The sequence below is a fragment of the Gallinula chloropus genome (assembly GCF_964237585.1).
Source record: "Gallinula chloropus genome assembly, chromosome: 3".
Classification (NCBI taxonomy): domain Eukaryota; kingdom Metazoa; phylum Chordata; class Aves; order Gruiformes; family Rallidae; genus Gallinula; species Gallinula chloropus.
The window spans coordinates 53,665,938-53,687,350 of NC_140087.1; the positions used below are offsets into that span (position 1 = coordinate 53,665,938).

At 40.3% G+C, this 21,413-nt stretch overlaps 1 protein-coding gene across 3 annotated transcripts in view; it reads left to right on the top strand.

Annotated features, from left to right (window-relative positions):
- The window catches only part of DAAM2 (dishevelled associated activator of morphogenesis 2), a gene marked incomplete at its 5' end in the record, with an annotated part of 119,149 nt that overhangs the window by 50,469 nt on the left and 47,267 nt on the right, over nucleotides 1-21,413 (top strand). For all 3 annotated transcript variants that reach the window (XM_084260974.1, XM_084260972.1, XM_084260973.1), the window contains 5 exons: nucleotides 5,733-6,066; nucleotides 15,465-15,575; nucleotides 16,634-16,737; nucleotides 18,870-18,936; nucleotides 19,840-19,957. In XM_084260974.1, coding sequence (XP_084117100.1) covers nucleotides 5,733-6,066; nucleotides 15,465-15,575; nucleotides 16,634-16,737; nucleotides 18,870-18,936; nucleotides 19,840-19,957 — 734 coding nt within the window. The remainder of the gene's footprint in view (nucleotides 1-5,732; nucleotides 6,067-15,464; nucleotides 15,576-16,633; nucleotides 16,738-18,869; nucleotides 18,937-19,839; nucleotides 19,958-21,413) is intronic.

A 21,413-nucleotide genomic window follows, 5' to 3' on the forward strand; every position in this document is an offset into this window, starting at 1 on the left:
GGGCCCAAAGTAGGCCAAACATGTTTGCATCCACTCTACACTGAAATTGTAGTGTCAGAAAGCTTCAATAATGCCTTCTCAAACAGATTTTTTTTTTTTTTTTTTTTGAGGGGAAACCTGAACAGACCAATTAAATAAACTAAAAGAGCTCCCCAAAAACCTCAAAGAATTTGCATTACAGTTACATTGACTTCATGGCAGCTATGAGGTAGAGCACAGCAGCTTAAACATCAATGTTTTACTTCCTTTTGTCACAGGCCATAAGAGAGCACAGAGACAGATTCTGATGCTGCTCTGAGGCAAAAGTAAACTGCAGCTGGACTTCATGTTCAAATGGAAGCTATAACAACTACCAAACTCTCAAGTCTTGCAAGGATTTTAAACTGAAGTCTTGTATTGTTGAGACTTGATGTAGTAACTCTATTATGTGGAGCTGGTTTGGTGCTTCCTCTGTGAAAATTATAGCTTTCACTGGGCATAGCCACAGCAAGGCCTGTCTGCTACATCCATCTGAAACACTTTGGTGGCCACAGTTGGTTGGTCTGCTCTGTCATTTTGAGTAGGACAGCCTGGATGCCTTGTTGAGAGCAAGGTAATAGAGAAGAAGAGGTAGGTCTTTTCCTCAAAGCTTTGCAGGCTTTTCCTTCTCAGACCTATATTGCTTCTGCTGGATCCCCTTGACAACAGCGGGTTGCTTCATCTGTTTATAATAACCCTAACAAGCTTCAGTACAAGCATCTATGAGCAGCCCTATAAAGTGTTCTTGCTGGCGATGGTTATGGGGCTTTTTTTTTTTTTTAAATAGTTAAGCCAAGCCAAATTTTGAGTTAAGTCCTATGTCTCAACTAATTTCCAGCGACTCAATTTGTTAGCTGCCAAATGGGCTGTGTGCCAACGCCTGATCAACAAGCCAATTTCTTCTTGATGGAAAGGTTGCAGTAGAGAGGCCCTCGACTCCATCAAATCCCTCTCATAAGCAGTACGATACCCGAGCCTTCAAAATACTAGTCTTTCTAGTTGAATTTGGACATCAAATCCTATTTTCCTTGCCACTTCTGTTCATCAGGCCTCTGAAGAAAATACAGACGTAAATTCACACATGATGAACTGTCTGGAATCCATTTGTGATGGTAGGATACACAGGGGCTCTGACAGCTTACCAATAGACTCCTCCACTTGAATTCTCTGATCTAGCAGAATCAAAAAGAAAAATGCATGTGTTTGGCTCTAAATTTTATTTTACTGTAGAACCGTGTCTCTTCTAGTAGAAAATTCAGAGTACTGGTACTAATCTGTGCCTCTATTCCAACCCACCAGTTCTAACAGCCACAAAAAACTGATGCAGACCTTCTGAAACTCAAGTTCTTCTCTTTGTTGGACAAAAGGTGATAGAAGCATCCCTGGGCAACTAGTTGGCCACTTTTGAGCAAATGCATTTTTGTCTGGTGTTTAGGAGCTATCCGGAAATAATGAAGTCAGATTGTCTCCCAGCACACAGGAAAAACCCTAGCCTTAGAGAGAAAAAAAAAAAACCCACATCTGCATCTTGTAAAGAAGCATGTTTTCTTTTAGTTTTGTAAGAACTTATGACTATAAACAGGTATGATGACAAACTGTTGGACAGAAGCAGCAAGAGAAGAGTTTTCTTTTGGTATTTTAGTGCCCAAGAATGGAGGTTCAGAAGTGCAGCAAAAGTAAAAACTTGAGGGACTGGGGAAAAAAAAACAAACCCACACTTTTTGAAACTCCAGAAAAATACCTCTTTCAGTCTGAACTATCGCTTACTCCCTTGCTGTCTGCTTTTCTCCTTTTGTTTAACTCAGATTTACCTCCTGCTATTTTTGTTTGAGTTAGCCATGTTGCATTCAAGTCCATACTGGAGATGATCATCAATGTGTCCAGCAAGAAAAATCCGTCATGCTAAATTTTTCAGCAGTTCAGTAGTTGTCAGGATTATGTGTGCCCCCTGATTCAAAAACTGATGCTGCAGGGAAGTATAGCTTTAGCTGTTAACAGGGTGGGAACATCCGGCTCTCTGCACACCACTGCATATGATCTGTCTTTCCTGAGCTGGATCAAGTCTCACAGGGAAGCGGTGTCGTCCCCCTTCCCCCCGTACTTGGAATCCATCAGAGGGTCATTACGTCTTAGTCTGAGCCGCATCTGTATTTGGATGAAAGGTTTGTTATTAGAGCTAGCTAACTCATTCTGATCAGCACTCTCTAAAACTTGAAAGGCTAAGAGGCGCCCAGCCTTTTAAAATGTGCTAAACTGGTCAAGTGAGAGTCTGAGGTGAGGTTAGGCTTTAATTTGCTTGTTTAGCACCTATTAAAACACACCCTGCTTTATTTACACTCCAGTTTTTGAATGTGTTAGCATTGGCAAATATGCTCAACTTTACACCTTTTGGTCTAGAACAAGACCTTATTTTGCAGCATACAGGACTCATAGGATGGCAGTTAGTTACATGTGTGTATATCATGGGGAGGAAGCTACTTCATTTGTATGAGTTTGGTTTGCCCTTGCACCTACACATGCACATCCCTGCCTACAAACCTACAGATGCATAAAAACCAAGCAGTGTGAGGATTATGGAGCCCAGCCTGTCAGCTAAACTCCCACTTCTTTCTCTCTCCTGTACATTTACATACACACCTCCCCACTCACACACTCACACCAAGCAAATCTTCATACCGATAGTGTCTGCTGTTTCAGGAACTGCTATTGCCATTTCTTTGTCTTCCTCCTGCATGATTTCTGGCTTTTCTGGAGAAGAGCAAACTAAAATTTTTTGGGAAAGGACAGTGAAAATCATAATTTCATTCCTGCTTCTAATGTTAGCTGAAATGGTAAAGCACTCGGTTTGCTTCCTATTGAGTAATGCAGCTCACTGTTTGCTCTCTGGACTAGGAAGAGTACAGGAAAATCCCGGCATTGTTTTAAATTATGTCATTAATCAAGGTCTGACACACACTACTTTCCTGCGCATGCCTCCTTTTTGGAATGACCTCATCTAAACAGTCCTAGAAAAATTGCTCTGCCAATGAATTTAGTAAGGGATTTTACTTAATTGGGACAATGTGACTCCTGTGCACTTACTATTTTTTTCACAAGGTCATCAGAGACTGATATGCATGACGGTTGTATTGTCTTGTATGTCTTGACATAAGACCAGGTGTTCTGTCCAAAAGTATATTCAAGGGACCCTTTGCTCAGCTGCTTCTTCAGGATATTTTCTTTTGTCAGTAGAGCTCTGTATCTTCAGAGAGGCATCAGTCTTAAGTCTTACTTCACCCCTGGAACTGGAAAGAACAACAAAACATCGGGAGTTTTGCATTTTTCTTTTTTTTCCTCCCCTAAAATATGTGGGGAACAGCATAGGTATAGGCTGGATTCATAGAACTGAACTTTGGAGTTGAGGAGGAGATTTTAAAGTAGTCCCCTCATAACAGAGGCAGAGCAATGCTGCTTTTTTAAGCCCGTATTTAGAGAAGAGCTAGGGAGTCATTGGTATCACATTGTTTGGTAACAAATTGAGTTTGTGCTTATTTTGGTTCCAAACACATCCTTAGCTCGATTTGTAGCCATGATACACTCATTTCAGTTGTGTTTGGCATGCCAGCAGCTAAATGCATTACAAAAACTGCACTAAATTTCAATCTTTCTATAATCAGTTTAAATTGCAAACTGCTTTGAGTGACTTACCAAATTCCTGGTTCTCAATGTTGATTCCATTCTCTTGCCTTGAGGCAGAGAGGCATTTGCTCTTATGGGTTGTTAGGGTAGACCAAATGATGTATCTGAAGAATGTGCAATCAGACCTGTATTGCAATCAGACTTTGTTTTCCATTTTGGTGCACATGTGTTCCTGTGTGTGCTTGTTCTTACTCTGATACTCACTTTGAAATTCAGTTTTGAACAAAACCCAAACCTCAGGCTGAAACTTTATTGAAAGCATCAGGCTTTGCCATGTTTCTGGTTATCTGCTGGACCAAATAAGCCACAGTTTGGCAAATCCATCAGCATAGTGAGCATGACTTCCAGGTAGGCCTTGAAAATTCCTCTGTGGTGTGGTATATAATCACCAGAAGACCATACATATGTTAACTCCATATTATCCAGGGGATACGTAAGTGTGTCTCAGGTTTGTCTTGCTGATGCGGTGACATGAACAGAGAAATTCAGTCTTATAGTATGGTTCTTCCATTACTGGTACTTATTAGGAACAGCATCTCACGTAAGGACAGAAAAGCAAAAGACATCAGGAAGTATCCAAGAGGGAGTAAGAGGGGTTAGGTTAAGGCAAAATGATACAGACTTTTGGTATTCTTAATTTGTTTCACAGGTGTCAGTTGTTAACAATCTTTTCATTTGAGGTGTCTTTCTACATTATGCTGTTTAGACTGTGGCATGGATGTGTTATTATTGGTGTGCATTTTAGTAGACAGAAAATGTAAATGTAATTCACATGGTTTTGCATTCAGACATTCTAAAAAAGTGCACCTACCTGAATGACTTGTTAGAAGAGCCAGGAGGCAAACAAAGTGATCTAGAGAAATTATTTGCAGCCTTTTCATATCTTTGAATCCCCATTTTTGAGCTTGGGAATTCTAAATGAAACGTTGCTGGAATGGTTGGGTTGAACTGACTTAAATAGTTTCATTCATTTCTATTGACTTTTCTAGGAGGTTGTCTGCATGGTCTAATTTGACCCTTTTGGGTTTTTTTTTTAACCCTGGTTTTCAACAAAACTTTAAATGTTTTTAAGGACTTTCTCATATGTAATCTTAACCTGAAGAGGGGCTTATTTTATGGTGGAATACAGTAGAAACAGAACTCTAATGATCTCAGTAGTTAAAATAAAACTGTCCTACTGTAGGTTCAGTCTTCAGTCTGCTATTTGGTAACCGATTGATTCTCCATTTCCTCTATTTATGATATTCTTACTGTACATTCTGCTGCTACAGGTGGACAGTGGACCATCCTTATATTAAATGCCTCCTGAAATTAAAACCAAATAATCAAACACACAAAAAAATGGCAGGCAAAGCCATTATAGGAGCTTCACCTTTTACTAAAGAACGTGTACATTTTAAACTTCAATTTTTATATGTTCCTATATGTATATCATGGAATCATAGTGTGAAGTCAGTCAGTACAGCTGACAGACATGGTGGTGAAGAGTTTGCCTCTGTCAGTGTACTCACTCCTAGAGTTGGAAGCCTATAAGTGGTATTGTCTAAAAGTTGACAGAAGTCTAAAACCGATTTTCAAGATAAACTGAAGTCTTAATTAAAAGTGTGGTGATGAGTCTGTATGCAAATTTAACTTGTGTTTATTAGCATGTATGTAAGATGTAGCAATTTGAAAGTATCTGTTTAGCCTTGAAATGCAGCAGCTATTGGAGTGGACCACAGTAGGTGATTGGTGGTGACTTCAACAATGAACACAGGAACCTAACATTAGGGTCATAAGGTGAGAGAAGGTAATTACCCTGAAACTACATGATGCACCATTATTAGCTAGTCTCGTTTCTCTGTTTGGTTTGGTTTTCTTAACTACCTGGAATTGTTCTGTGACCTTTAGGCTAAAAACTAGCCAGCTTTTACAAATGAGAGGTTGAATAATATGGTGTCTTTTGAATAAATTGCCTTTGGTCTTCTTTCCTTAATTTTCCTATCTGTTTTTTTGTTTGTTTCTTTGTTTGTTTGTTTGTTCTGGGTTTTTTTCAGGTTTGTGACCAGGTTTATTGAGCTGGATGGCCTGAGCTGTTTGCTGAACTTCCTGAAGAGCATGGACTATGAGACCTCAGAGAGCCGTATACACACATCCGTTATAGGGTGTATCAAGGCACTGATGAACAACTCCCAAGGACGGGCTCACGTCCTGGCTCATCCAGAGAGCATCAACATCATCTCCCAGAGCTTACGGACTGAGAACATTAAGACCAAGATTGCTGTGCTGGAGATCCTAGGGGCTGTCTGCTTGGTACCAGATGGTCACAAGAAAGTCTTGCAAGCCATGCTTCACTATCAAGTCTATGCTGCAGAAAGAACAAGATTCCAGGTACAAGGAAGAACTTTGCCAGAAATACCCAGTACGATGAGTCTCTGCAGGGAGCTATTTTTAGAGGGCATGTATTACAAGCACACTAGGTAGTAAAAAACCCCAATGTTTCTCATTTTGTTTCAGGAAGGGTACTGTCTCGGGTTATCAGCATATACGTATTTTCTTTTCCAAGACTTGATTTTTTTTTGTCATTATTGCTAACTTAAAATCTCCTATATTTTACCTTAAAATTAGGGTTTGAAAGGTAAATGAAAGCTGTTAATCTGTTCATGTGCTAACCTGATGACATTTCTGGGATGGTAACAATTTGTTCTTCCCTAGATGCTTAAGCCACAGAATTCCAGGAGCTTCTGTCCTGATTTTAAAGCCCATAATTTGGCAATAAATGAGTTGTGGATTAAATAATAGACAGTAGAGGCACTTCAATTGCCACTTAGAAATCAACTTGTGAATTGTCACTGCTTAGGAGTTGTTGGCTCAGATATCTCCCATTTAGAATACAGAAGGGAAACTCAGTCTCAGAGACCTTGAGGTAGGTCAGCAGTTCATTGATAGGCTTTTGTTGTGGATACTTCTGGCTGCTATTATATGGTTCCTCTTCCTAGTGAACTGAGCACTTTTACAAAGATGTACTACAAACTGTTGCTGTTTATGAAACTGTAGCTCCTAAAATCTGGGATAACCTCACCCACTTGCTATTAATTCTCAGGTTAAAAGATAAGGGTGGTCTTGGGTCAAGAGTCCATGCAGCTTTTATCTCCTGCTACAATGAGTTATGACTGTGTAATTGAATGGGAAAATCTGTGCTCATGGACAGTAGCTGCCAATGCTTGCTGTTAGGACTAAATGTACTATGGGATTCACTGACTGTGACTCAGACCTTAAACTAGGATGCAGGACACTTTGGGTTAGTCTTGGCAGCCAGGTGGGCAAAAAGCATCCTGGGGTGCATCAAACGTAGCATAGCCAGCTGGTCAAAACCGGTGATTATCCTAGTGTATTCAGCATTGGTGCTGCCTCACCTTGAACACTGTGTGCAGTTCTGGGCCCCACAATTTTAGAAGGTCCTTGAATGTGTCCACAGGACAACAGAGCTGGTTAAAGAGCTGGAAGGAATTTCCTCTGATGAGTAGCTAAGGATTTTGGGTATTTCTGTTTCAGAGAAAAGAAGGCTGAGAGGTGACCTCATGGCTCTCAAACTTCCTGAGTAGGGGAATTGGTGAAGGAAATGTTGAGCTCTTCCCCTGGCATCCAGTGATAGGACATGTGGGAATGGTTCAAAGCTGCTGCAGGAGAGGTTCAGACTGGACATGAGGAATAATTTCTTTACCAAGAGGGTGGTCAAACACTGGAACAGACTTCCTAGAGAGGTGCTTAATGCCCCAAGCCTGTCAGTGTTTGAGATGTTTGGACAGTGCCCTTAACATGCTTTAATTTGGTCAGCCCTGGATTGATCAGGCAGTTGGACTGTTGTATCTCCCCACTGAAGTAGTCTATTCACCTATATGTGGTATTGCCAAGTCCACCCCTCTATGTGCACTGCTCTGTCCAGCTTCCTTTCTAGTAATTAGTTGAAATGGAGCATCCTTCCTGAATTAATTTGACATTCTTGTATACCTTAGAAATAGGTGGGGGTAAACTTAGATGCTCAGCAAAAAGCTGTGGTAACTCACAGCTCTGACACCACTTGTGCTTCTGTGTTAACTTATCCTTACCTGACCAAGTGACTCTTCTATAAGCCTATAAGGGACATAAATGCTGAGTTTACTCAGTGTCTTCTCTTTGGGTCCTTGCTTGCTCTTCCCACCTCCCTTTTATTTTTTCTTTTTTTTTTTTTTTCTTTTTAAACTGGTGTAAAATTTACCAAATAATAGAGAGAAGTTATTGATGGGAAAAGTGTGGTAGTGCAGGTCTTGTGAGCTTTTGAGGAATCTGGTGTAATGATTTGCAGACGCTTACCAACTTTCACATTTATGACAGAGTATTTTGAATAAATGCTTGCTTTTGTAAAAATGGTTTCTGTTAGGGAAAAAAGTGAAAGATAAAAGGATACTGTTTTTTTTCTTTCTTAAACAAAACAAAAATCCCATGCCCAAACCCCAAATTTATTTAGCAGAAGGGATTTGTTCTTGTTTGCAGTTTCTGAAACTTGAGTCTAGATGCTGGAATGGGATTTTCCATTACACAAAGCAATACATTAAGTTTAATTTGAGTAAGTAAAGGTTCATTGAAAGATATTCCTTATCATTCTTCAGTCATTTTCTAATAGAGGGACTGGGAATTTTTTAAATGCTGCTGCAAGTGTGGTCATGGTCTTCCTTATGTTTTAGAGGAAGGTTCCCTAGTACTCTAGGACTTGTTGGTTCAGAAAGTGCTGTGTCTCTTTGCCTCTTACCCTCCCACGCCCATGTCTCAGAACAGTGTTACAGCTCATTATCAAGAGAAACATCCACTGTAATTTCACTATGGGTCTTCATTTTATGAAAAGGATGAGCTGACAACACTTATCCTATACTTTTACTGTAAACTTCAAAGATGTGGTGTACAATTAAAGCCTGTTTACTCTCAGGAATAGGATAGAGGAAAAAAAATCTTTGTAACCCAGGCTTTGAAAATATCTGAAGTGACCCTTCAGGTTTCAAAGTGAACTCTTTTGGGGATGTGTTTCCTGTAGCTTGAGCAACAAGCAGCATCACTCAGTGGAACTGAAGTGTGCGAACTGTTTAGAGCCTGCAGCTTTCGGCCAACTTTGGCCACACATAATCACAGTTACGTTGAAAATGATACCCCATAACTGGGGATCTGGCAGAACCAAAACATGAGAATTCTTTCTGTGAAAAACAATAAAATTGAACTAAACTGTAGGAACAGGAGAAACATACTTTGAATTTGCAGAGTAGGAATTTATTTGTTTGGCTCTATGATTCTTTACTGCAGACTGATTCTAATGGGAGGGTAAAAAGGAAAGCTGGGAGCTGTAAAGACACTGCTCAGCCTTTTTTTCTACATCTAGCTCTGTAAGACAATGGCCATATTAGAGATGCAGTACCTAAGAAGAGATTTATTTCAGATTCTCAGTTTTGGAAATCAAACTCAATTCTTCTGAAGTAAAATTGTAGGGCTTTCTGGAAATTGTACTGGGCTCACTTGTATTGGAATGTCCAATAAAGAATTTACAGGCAATGCTGACCTGTGACAATATTAGTGTAATCGTTGCTCTTCCTTAATTTGCTTTCTGAGCAGCAGTGGTTGATAATAGTCATCATCCCTTTCAGTACCTCACTGTCAATTTACCCCTCCTCATATATGAAAGCTGGCACTGTGCATACTGTGTTTGGACTGGATTTAATGGAATCTCTTGCAGATTGCAGTAAATCTAAGTGTCCCACTCTACCCATATCATCTTGTGGTGACCATCACTATGTACTTTGAGTAATCAGGCAGTAAATGTAAGAAACACAGTTCCAGATCTATTTCCCTCCCCCACCCTTTTTTTTTTTTCTTTCCTCCTTTTTCAGAGCTATATCATGGTGACAAATAAAGATTTGGGGTGCGTGGTTCTGTTTCCACCCCTCTTTATCAGAAGTAGGAAGAGAGAGGTTCAGAATTATTTGCTGGCAGCCATCTAAAACTTGAGCCTGTGCCTAACTTGCTGCTGACAACTTCAGGTTGGAACAGTGATTATTTGCATGTCCTTAAGTGTGGAGGAATGACTTGAAGAGATCATGTTTTTGACATGGCAACATAAAACATGTCACGTTCTGTTGAATGATAAGTTATTGTTGATCCGTATTCTAAGCACAACTCTCCTTACCTGGCACAACTAGCCAAAAGTAGTTGGAGGACCCAGCATCTGGTGAATTAGTAGAGAAGGAAAGCTGCTCCTTAAGATACGGTTCTTACTAAACTTGCATTGGCTGTGTCCTGCTATAACTCCTACTATTCGAACAGAAAACATACAGTTTTATGCTAGTGTACCTAAGCCAAAATCCAAATTGCAGTGAGATTCCTGAGTAATATAAATACTTGTAATTCCAATTAATTTAACTAAATTGCACAGGGCCGTATCAACTGAAGATCACTAATCAAATTGTGCTGAAATGTTTTGGAAAGGATATCTTTGCTTTTTGCTTTTTGATGTTTTGTGTTTTTGTTGGCTTTGGTTTTTCAAATTGTAGTTAATGGAAAATATAGATAGATCTTTTAGGAATGTGAAGGACTACCTCCTTAATAAAATGTCATATTTTGCTCTGAGTGGAAACTCCAATGTAAAATACTGCTTTATGAATTGCAAGCATTTCATCTACTGTCTGACACTATTGATCTCATCCTTAACTTCAGAGAAGAGTCACTTTAAAACTATTGGAGAGTCCCCAGAATTTACTCTGTTCAGACTTCAGTCTCCACTCGAGTGCCTTCAGTTGTATAACTTCACCCTATGTCTCTGCTGTTCAGTGTGTTCATGGGTCTATCGGGATCATCTTTGTCTTGGCACTTGCAAGAAGATTCTGTACTTTATGTCTGTGTCTGAATTTATATTGTGGCTCTTTCTATTTTCTCACAATTGCCACAGCTTCTTGACTGAGCTCAGCCCTTTGCCTGCTTTAATCTATGACCCTTCTTTCATGCTGCCCTTCTGCCTGGAATAACTCTCCATTAAATGTCCAAAAGGCAATCTACAGTTCCTCTTTTAAGATACTCCTTGAAAACTGTCCTCTTCAGGATAGTAGTCTATCTTTACTCAAATACCACAGTAATACAAAGGCATGCCTTCAATCTCCTTCTTGAGGCAATCTGGAAAAGCTCTGTCTTCATCCAATTTTTGTTTGAAATATGCTTCCTTGCCTACAAATTCTACTCTTCCCCTTAAAGAAGAGAGATGAAAGAAAATATTGGAAAGATAGACTGTAAACTCTCAAAGCAGAAATATGGAATTAGGAAGGTGAGGTAGCACCCTTTTCCATCCGATGCATTAAAAATCGGTACTAGTGTAATTCTGTCACCAGGTCACTGTGTGACTATGAAAACCTTGCTTTATCTTGAATTCCTTCGGAGCTTTTCTTATGAAGATGGAGGTTTCTAAAATGCTCTGAAAGCTGAGAAAGAAGAGACACTCACTTCAGTGTCCTTCATGTCTGCATTATCCTATTTATGACTGGTCTTTGTGGAAAGTGCACAATCTTTATCTTTCCTAAGCTGTTGTGTTTCTGATTATTGTTATACTTGATGCTTCCTCTCATTTTTCCTGTGGGGTGAATGCATTGTGTTATGACATTGTAACATATTGTACTTTTTAACGTGCCGTATTTTGAACTAAACTAATGTTACAAAGTCATAATACTGTATTGGCCCAGAAAATTCTTATCAGGATGTTCCAGTGCCCTTCCAGCCTAGTTTGCTGTTGGAAACACCAAGTCAGCTACAGACCCCTGTGGAGAGAAAAAATTTTCCTTTTAGTCTTGAGAGAACCTAGATGTTAGGTACTATCTGAAAGGAGCTCGTTGCACTTGCTGGTTAAAATATTAACCAGGCTGCTTTGGGCAGAACACTCTTGTTTTCCTCCTTAATGTTGCTAGAAATTTTGAAACTTGAAGTGAAGGAATTAAAGAAGCTTGATAGTGTCAATTGAAAAGGTGGAGATTAGGACCATACCTTCTTGCCCAGTTGGCATTAAATACTGTCAGTACAGACCATAATCTGTAGGGAGAAATCTGATCAATTTGTAATTGGTGTAGAGGAGCTAACAAGAAATGAATTAAAATCCTGTATTCCCACTTGATTTTCTTCTTCCCCTCATGACTCGTCCAAAGCCTTTTGAGGTTTGCTGCAGATTGAATGAAACCCTACTGGATGTCAGTGATGAGGAATAATGGGATTAAGTGAGGAAAGTCTTGCTTAAATAGTAGGAAAAACCTTTACAACCGTAAGATCAATTGGGCCACAGAGCTTGCTGCCAAGAGGTGTGGTGAAATCATTTTCACAGGAAATGTTCAAGTGAAGAGTTGAACCTCAGCCATTTGCAAAGGGTTGGAGATGTTGGAGTTCGGCCACAGTATGTGGGTGTAGACTCTGATCTTTAGGAATTGCATGATCTTACAGTGTTTCTTTCTAGAGCTGAACAATTGCATGAAGATGTGCTGCTCTTCAATTCATTTAGGGAGACCAGGAGTGTTTGGGTTTTTCTTGCTCTGAATTTGGCTTGGCCCCCACTGCGTTCTTCTCCTAGTCCAGCCTTCTGAAAGCGGGGAGTAGAAAACTTTTGTTAACATCCTTCAACCTGACTGGATGCAATGTGATCTGATATTTAGTTTCATAGATCCTAGCATGTTCATAAAAGTCTGTGATAATAGATGATGGGAACGAGGCCTGTGAAGAAAACCGACAAAATCATCTTTGGTTTTTGATGCTTCTGTGGTAATGGCTATTTAAATTGTTCCAAAAAGACACATGCTTTGGGTTTCCATGTCAAATCTGACAGTAACAGAACTAAAATCTTTTGATTATTTCACTTCTGCTTATTTCTCAAGGTGAACAGTTGGTTTTCTTGGTGAAATTACGGACTTATTGAATAGTCTTTTATTGTCATTGTCAGAGGTAGGATTCTGGACTGGACTGATGCTCAGTCAGACTCAGTAGAGGGTTTCATATATTTTATGTAAGACTCATTCCAATTTCTACCGAAATGAGGAAAGGGCTGGTATTTGGCTATAATATAATTACTGGGAAAATCATAGGTGTGATGGAACTTCAAGTGCCAGCAGTAGGGACATGTTCAAGTGTCAGCTGGTCAATTTAGAAGATGGAAGAAAAAGGAGTTTATGAAATCATAGACTCATAGAATCGTAGTAGTTGGAAGGGACCTCAAGAGATCATCGGGTCCAACCCCCCTGCCAAAGCAGCTCCCTAGCTCATATTGCACAGATAGGCGTCCAGACGGGTCTTGAATATCTCCAGAGAACGAGACTCCACCACTTCCCTGGGCAGCCTGTCCCAGTGCTCTGTCACCCTCACTGTGTAAAAGTGCTTCTGCATGTTTGCGTGGAACTTCCTGTGCTCTAATTTGCAGCAATTGCCCCTTGTCCTGTCTCCACAGACCACTGAAAAGGGGCTGGCCAATTCCTCCTGCATCCCCTGCTTAAGATATTTATAAGCATTAATTAGGTCCCCGCCCTTAGTCTTCTCAAGACTGAACAGTCCCAGCTCACTCAGCCTTTCCTCATAGGGCAGATGATCGAGGCCCTTAATCATCTTTGTAGCCCTTCTCTAGACTCTCTCCAGGAGATCCCTGTCTTTTTTTATACCAGGGAGCCCAGAACTGGACACAATACTCCAGGTGGGGCCTGACCAGGGCAGAGTAGAGGGGGAGGATCACCTCCTTTGACCTGCTGGCCACACTCCTCCTGATGCACCCCAGGATCCCATTGGCTCTCTTAGCCACCAAGGCACACTGCTGGCTCATGGCCAACCTGTCATCCAGCAGGAGCCCCATGTCCTTTTCCACAGAATCAAGCTTGATTGATAGTGAATATACTATGTTGAGATATAAGAACAGCGGTCAGTAGCAGTATAAGATATATCAAAAGATTTTTACAAAAAAACAAGCAAAGGGCTTGCATGAAGCCAGGAGGGTATTCTTTCCACTGGGAAATGCAGAGGAGGATATTTCCCCCCTGTTTCTTGAGACAGATCTCCATGGTGATGCCCATTTGCAACAGGAAACAAGATAGACCTATGAAACTGATGATGAGAACAGGAAAGATTTTGCTATGAATGAACACTTTCAGTAGCCATGGACAGAAGACTGACTAAAGGAAAATGAACTTCTTTACTCAGCATCAGAGCTTCAAAATATTATTTAGATGGAACTGCTGTGCTGAACCCTAACAAATTATTTTTGTCTTCGTTCTCCCTTCATGGCCAAAAACTTCTTGGGAAGAATAAAAAGAATTCTGTCTTTTCTAGTACACTAGCAAAACAAATATATGAGTGTGGGGTGTTTATTATTAATGCTTGAATGAGACACATACAATTGAACTGTCAGATCTCAAGTGGAATTTGTTACTCTTCCAGTAAGGAAAATCATCCTTGGAATTATGAACTGAAGATCCTGAAGAGAAGATTCATGGTCATCAGTGCAAAGCTAAAAGTAGAGTTGTTTCATGGCTAATCAGTTTATACATATAAACTCTTTGGTAAATATTCAAGTGGAATTAATCCTAAATTGACCATATAAGGCTACCAACGTTGTTGGATAATAACGCCTTGGATATTAAATATCCCTGCTATTTGGTTAACAGGGTGACATATGCTTTCTAAGGAGACAAATAGCAGCCTTTCAATATATAAAGGGGGCTTATAAGAAAGATGGAGAAAGACCTTTTTACCAGGGCCTGCAGCAGCAGAACAAGAGGTAATGGTTTTAAACCAAAAGAAGCTAGATTTAAATTGAATAAAAGGAATAGGTTTGGTTTTTTGGTGGTTTTTCTGGGTTTGTTTTTTTTTTTTTATGAGTGTGGCAAGGCACTAGAACAGGTTGCCCAAAGAAGTTGTAGACGTCCCATCATTGGAAGCATTCGTGTCAGGCTGGATGGAGCTTTGAGCAACCTGATGTAGTTGAAAATATCCCTTCCTGTTGCAGGAGAGATGGACTTAGTTGAGCTTTAAAGATCAGTTCCAATCCAAATCATTCTATGATTCTGTAACAAGGAAACTAGAGCTTAACTGCATTTCCAGTGGGGCTGTAAAATTCACCTTTGAGCTTTGGAGCTGTATCCATAAGGGGATATTCCTGTTGTTTGCAAACCCCTAAAAGGAGCTCACCGAAAGGTAGATAACTGTCTGCTTTGTGTGAAATAGTTGTAAGTGAAGGACCAAGATATAGGTTTAAAAGACAGCTTCTCTTTAGGATTCTCTCCCCTGTTTTAATCAGTGCAATCTATCCTGCTGAGATCCAAGAAAATAATGAAAATCGCTTGAGTGATGGAAGTGGAAAGGATGTATGAGTCTGATAATGTTTTCTGTGTGTATAAACTCCTTGTCGTATTCACCATGCAGAGTTAACTGACTAGGAAGGCCATCCTTATGCTGCTGTCTTAGATCATGTTGGCAGGAACTATAAAAGACATCTGTTTTTCCTTAAATAATAGCTTGTTTAAAAAAAAAAACCAACCTTTTTTGTCCATTAGTATCAGGTGGGCATTTTATTCCTATTGCTATTCTTCATTTGTTTACTGTGGCATGCTCAAAATTGCTAACAACCTTGTCTAAAAAATTATTTCTTTAGGCAAATATGCAGCAAATCAAAAGAAGATTGTGTGTATGTCCCATGATCAGTATGGAAAGTGGTGCAAGAAATTAGATTACATCCTCTAACCTGACCTGCTGTTCTGTTTCAGACATTGTTGAACGAGCTAGACCGAAGCATGGGGCGATACAGAGATGAAGTAAACCTGAAAACAGCCATCATGTCCTTTATCAATGCTGTTCTGAATGCCGGTGCTGGTGAGGTGAGTCACTGTCCTGGAAGTCATTCTAGAAGGTATTCTTTAGTAAAAACCTGAAACCAGGACATTTACCTTAGAAATGTCTAGTAGATTAAGTCACAAATCTTGTGTTGTTGGGTGGATATAGAATGTGGAAAATAATGCTTACTTGTTAATATTAGTCTTAGAATGTCTTCCACAGTATTTCACTCCCAGCCTCTTCTAATATAACATAGACTACTTGTACTTAAATGATTACTTTGGGATTCTTTAGTGTTTGCTTTTTTGTTTGGGTTGTTGCTTTTTTTAAAGAACTGCAAAGCATTTACCTTTTTATTTCAGCCTTTTAGAAAGCGTTGTGTTTTACCTTCAGAAATGTTTTGAAATGTTGTTTTGACTGAAAGCCAAATGTAAAACAATTTAATATAAAAATGTCAAAGGGAGACATTTCAGAGCCAGTTCGTTGTTTTTATGTCATTAACAAGAATTTCTTTTGAGTCTAGAGGGTAGTGTAAACTGATTTTGTTTAAAAAAAAGTGTTAGCTTTGTTACATTGGCTTTTCTTTCTTTTGGTTAATTCATAACAGCCGTCAAGCTCGTAAGAGCTCTGTTTGGCAATGTGTTTGTCTGTCTGCAGCAGTCCTGTAACATCCCACTGACTAGATGTCAAGTTTGCCAGAGTGTATGGTGGGTTTATGACAAATAACCATGCAAACTAAGGGAGAGACTGCAGTACTGTTCATCTGTAAGCAGGAGGTGGACGTCTAATAGACTAGCAGGACAGACACTGGTAAATTTTGTTCTATATGGAACAATACAGAGCATGCTGTCTTTATGACTGGACATGCAGAATTCATTTTAAATAAATGAAGATTGAATTTTAAGTGAAACACAGGGGTGAAGGCATGATTTTTATTTATTTGTTTATTTATTTTACTTTATTGGAATTAATTATCCTGTGAATTTGGTGCCAGGACAGAGGATACTAAAAAGGGAAGAACTGAGGTCTTAAGTATTATTTTTTTGTAATGCAATTAAAAGCTTTTGGAACCCAATAACTTGGTTTTCCTCCACTTTTTAAGGATAATTTGGAGTTCCGATTACACCTACGGTATGAGTTTCTAATGCTGGGAATTCAGCCTGTCATTGACAAGCTAAGAGGACATGAGAATGCCACACTGGACAGGTAAGACATGCTTTCTGAGAACATCTATTGATTAACAGAAAGAATTCTTAGAAAATCTTCTCCATTTGGGTTTCAGATTTAAGCGCAAAGCTATCTCTGCCTCTCCCCTGAAAGACAAAAATAAGTTTAGCCCTTAAAATGAAAATCTTCAGTTGGAGTAGGAAATATATATATACTAAATTGCCAGTGACCGTGCTGAGTTGGTTCCTGAATTGCTTTTCTTCTAAGCTGAGGATAACAATCAAACTGAGGAGAGAAGAGAAGGTGGGGGGGGGGGGGGGGGGAAGAGAGAGAAAACAGTTCAAATTACTTTCTCTTGTAAGCAAAAACAGAACAAAAGCCTGCCCTGTAGGTGGGAGGGGAGCCAATAGACTTCACTGAGACTGAGTAGGTTTGGTCAAAGCACAGGTTCTGAATTTCCAAGGGTTTTTCTTTAGACTCAGGGAATCTAGCTTGAAGCATGCCCTCATAAACTCCGGCACTTGCACAGCTATGAGAAAAGAGGCACCCACGGTAGGCAAAGATGTAGAGATGCCGAGGGGGCAAGAGAGAAGTAAGAGGAGCATCTTCAAACAGCCCTGCTACTGCACAAAATTTAACACTGAATGGCACCTCAAATTACTGTGTCAAAAGTTATATGGATAATAAATGCTTTCTCCTCTAGCAATTCCATGTTTTGCTAATTGTAGTTGAACCTGTTAATGGCCTTAAATTAAACCCTTCACAAAGCCACATGCTGAAATAAACTTGGAATAAACAATCTGAAAAAAGTTGGCTGAGACACTTCAAGAAGCTGAAAGACTGATGGACCTATGAGGAGCCTGGTAAAGTCTGTTTGCTTAACAAAATGGAGCATTGTAAGGTGTAAAAGCAGGCAGCCATGAGAGTCTACCTTCTCCTGTGACCACATGAAACTTTGTGGAGAGACACTGACCTGTTGATGTGCCACTATCCTTATTGTTGGCTCCTCCAAGCCCCTTCCTGCAGAGCAGGACTGATTTGTAGGCATCTGGTATCTCTATACTTGTAGATATATATGATATTCCTAGATAGAAGTGTCCAGTTTACCACGGCACATGGTGAAAAACCTATGGATTAGGTCTATGCCTGCAGCTTTCAAAGGCAAATTTTTTTCCCAAACATCTGCTCTCTCAGGAGCTGCTATGAGGTGATAGAGCTATCCCGGGGGAAAATATAACATGCCTGAAATTCTGCATTAGCACCAGCTGCCTGTCACAAAGAGCAATCTCGCATCTTTGAGCAGGTGGAGGAATATACCTGTGTATTAATGTCACAGGGGAGGATTGTGTGTGCCTGCAGTTTGCGGCAGAGCTGGAACCAGTAATGTTACTTACTATCTACAACTTTATAACCAAGAGTAGAATCTGTCCTAAAGGCAAACACTGTCTATGGTCAGTAACCAGGCATGTTTAGGAGGATCTTAGCGGCACTTTTGGATCTTATAAATTACAGTGATGAGAATGACAACAGAGATTTCAGAGAATTCTCAGATGCCTGGATTATATAGGCTACACACCAGGTCTATACAGAGGGATGCCACAGCCTCTTTCCACATCATTTGTTGTGCTCTGCTTTCCATGAAAGAGAAGTCCTGATGCCATGGTCAAATGTATCTCTTGCTAGATCCCAACAGAGGCATGCTGCTGTGCTCATCAACAGGCAAGTGTAAAGACAACTGCAAGCCTTGCTATTTAAATAGTCCACTCTGCTCCACCTTGTCATGGAAACAACTTGTTAACAATCTAGTATCTGGTTAACAATAATGGCATGGACTTTTTACAAATGTGTTACAACTGCAGGCATTACGTTTGTCACAAACCGAATATCACTTTCCTACTTTATATTTAATTTTAGCAGCCTTACCTCAACACTTAGCATAAGATAAAATCATGTGTACCTCAGCCAGTCATTCCTTTCGGCCAGTCACTGACCCCCGTGATTTGACTTGCATACATATCCCTGCACTTCATGTAAGAAAGGCTTGCCAATTTCAAAGTGTTTTAGCTGGAAGTGAGGTGTTACTGCTTCCTTATCACATGTTTAGTTTACATCTGAATTATGCTGTGAACATCGGCAGGTTTTGTTTGTTTTGTTTTTCTGTTTTCTCTTAGACACTTAGATTTCTTCGAGATGGTCAGAAATGAAGATGACCTGGAGCTAGCCAAGCGGTTTGACCTGGTAAGTCTTTCCTCTAGAGCACTTGCCAAAGCTGAACATCCGCTTTGGATACTAAGTGCAACTTCCCTTTGCGTTCCCTGAAACTTTGACTTTGGTGCTAAGAGTAGCTGGTGCTCTTGTTTTCACAGTTTCTCCTTTAGCAAGCAGGGGGTCTGTGATGTGTGAACAATGAAAGCAATGATAACAGACAGGGCTTCTGTCAAGTGTCTTTGACAAAGACTTCTTTCTTTTGTTTGGCTGAAGGTTCAGGAGTGGAGGAGGTTCTGAACCCTGCTCTCGTGTTTTCAGTCCCGATAATCCAGATGAATTCTAGTTGCAGACATTCCTTTTATGGGACCATGAGTGAATTGGGTTCTTCTTTAATTCTTTTCCCAAGATTACAGGAAACTCTCCTGAAGACTGTCACCTCAGAGCCTGTGGAGGGAGGATCAGTATTTTAGATTGGGTGGATTTTAAAGATAAGCATAGAACAAGGACAGTTTGCACAACCTCTAGCAACAGTAAGAGGCTGTAGCCTCCAGAGTAGTCAGTTTCCCTTTCTTCGTGACCAGCTCTTGCTGTAGACTGATAAAGAACAACTATCCCTTTCCTGCTTAGCTTCTAGTATTTGTGCCATCACTTTCTAGGACTCAAACAATTTACTTGCTCCAGAACAGGTCTCGATGGAATTGCATGCCTCCCACCTTTTTAGCCCTTTACTTTGGGGATCTTCCCCATACTGGGGAGGGGATGGCAATGCTGGTCTGAAAGACCACATGCCAGCTTCTTACTGGAGCTTGCAGTTGGACATTGCAGGTGACTACAGATGTCCAGTTGCTGGAAATTTACCTGTCACTGTGTTCAGGCTTTGACTGTGCATGGGTTTTTTCTTATTTGTTCTTTCACTACCTTCTCTTGCTTCAGATCCACATTGATACCAAAAGTGCCTCTCAGATGTTTGAGCTGATCAAGAAGAGATTGAAGCACACAGATGCCTATCCCTATTTGTTATCCATCCTCCAGCACTGCTTGCAGATGCCATGTGAGTACATCAGTTTTCCAGATCAAGGGGTATTGGTGAATACTGGAACTGGGTGAAGCTTTGATGTAGGTGCAGGGACACAGGTAACAGGACACGCACTGCCCTTGTCTTCCATTCAGTGCTTAGCAGTGGATGAGGAACTTGGTATCTTACACTGACTTCATCCAGCAGATTTCTGTTGCAATACTTAGAGCAGCAGCTTGACCTCTCTGCATTCACAAATAAAATTAAGCATCTGAGATATTCCAGTTAGTCACTGACAGAGCTTTTAATGATGTTAGAGATTTTAAAGAAGAAAGAGCTCTTCTGCTCTGTATCAGGGAATTCCCTGAAATAGATACCATTTTGAATATTAACAAAATGCTCTGAAGAATTTTTCTGGTGAAACAATGTGGTACTGAAAGCTGTTCTGCCACTGGGAAATTCCACAGTATATCTTTAGGCTGCTGTCTCATGGCAGTGCATCAGTGGGGAGCTCCTGAACTCAAACAGAAAAAGAACATTGGCATTTATTTTGATGAGAACTGATAGGAATCTTCCTCTTAGCAGTAATAAAATAATTCAGTTACACTTCCAGAGTGTAGTGGCTGAGCGAAGAGGTAGCAAGATCGCTAAAGATCTGCCAGCCTTCATCCTGTCAGGTATGAGATGCTGATACTTTGTCACTTTCAGTCAGTTGAACTGAGAAGGGAGCATGAGGGACACCTACTGTGGTGTGATTTCTCAGAAAGTAATGTGGTAAGTTTTCAGACACTTGTTAGATGCAAGTACTGCCATGCAGAAATTCAAGCAGTGGTTTGTCCCAGTGGTCTCCTTGATATTACCCTTTATGACAGAATTTGAGCTTTTGGTATTAACCTGGATTTTTGGTGGCAGAAGGTTGAATCCTGCTACACCAGGCCAATACTGAAGCAACTTTAACGAATCTAAAGGTCTAGGTTAGGTAACTCTGGGAGATGAGATGAATTTTATGTTGCCCTGGCTCTTCTGCTTGATATCCATAGGATCAGCCTCTTTGGTTCAATTTCTGTTCTTTCTCTCCACACTTCTTGGTCATGTTTGTATGAATTTTTCATGCCAGTTGAGTTTCGCCAACCTGCAGATAACCAATCATGCAGATAGAACATCTGATTGTTTTTTTGCAGTGCCTGGGCATCACGTTATGTAGGTACTAAAAAAAACCCCCAACATCAAGCCTCAAAAAATAGTAACAGCTATCGCAAAGGAATCACCTCTGTAGGCATTTAAAGTGCAAGTTAGAGCTACTTTGTCAAAAGAGTTGCACAGCCTGAAGTTGCAGATCAGGCACAGAGCTGCCTGTGCCTGTTACGTGCTGTTCCTATATGCCAGGTGTTTGTAAATAATCCGGTGGCAACAGTTTGGGGTTGGGCTTTGTGTACTTTAGGTTTTGAGATGGAAGGTGGAAATGTCAAGACTGCCAGTCTGTTGGCAAGTC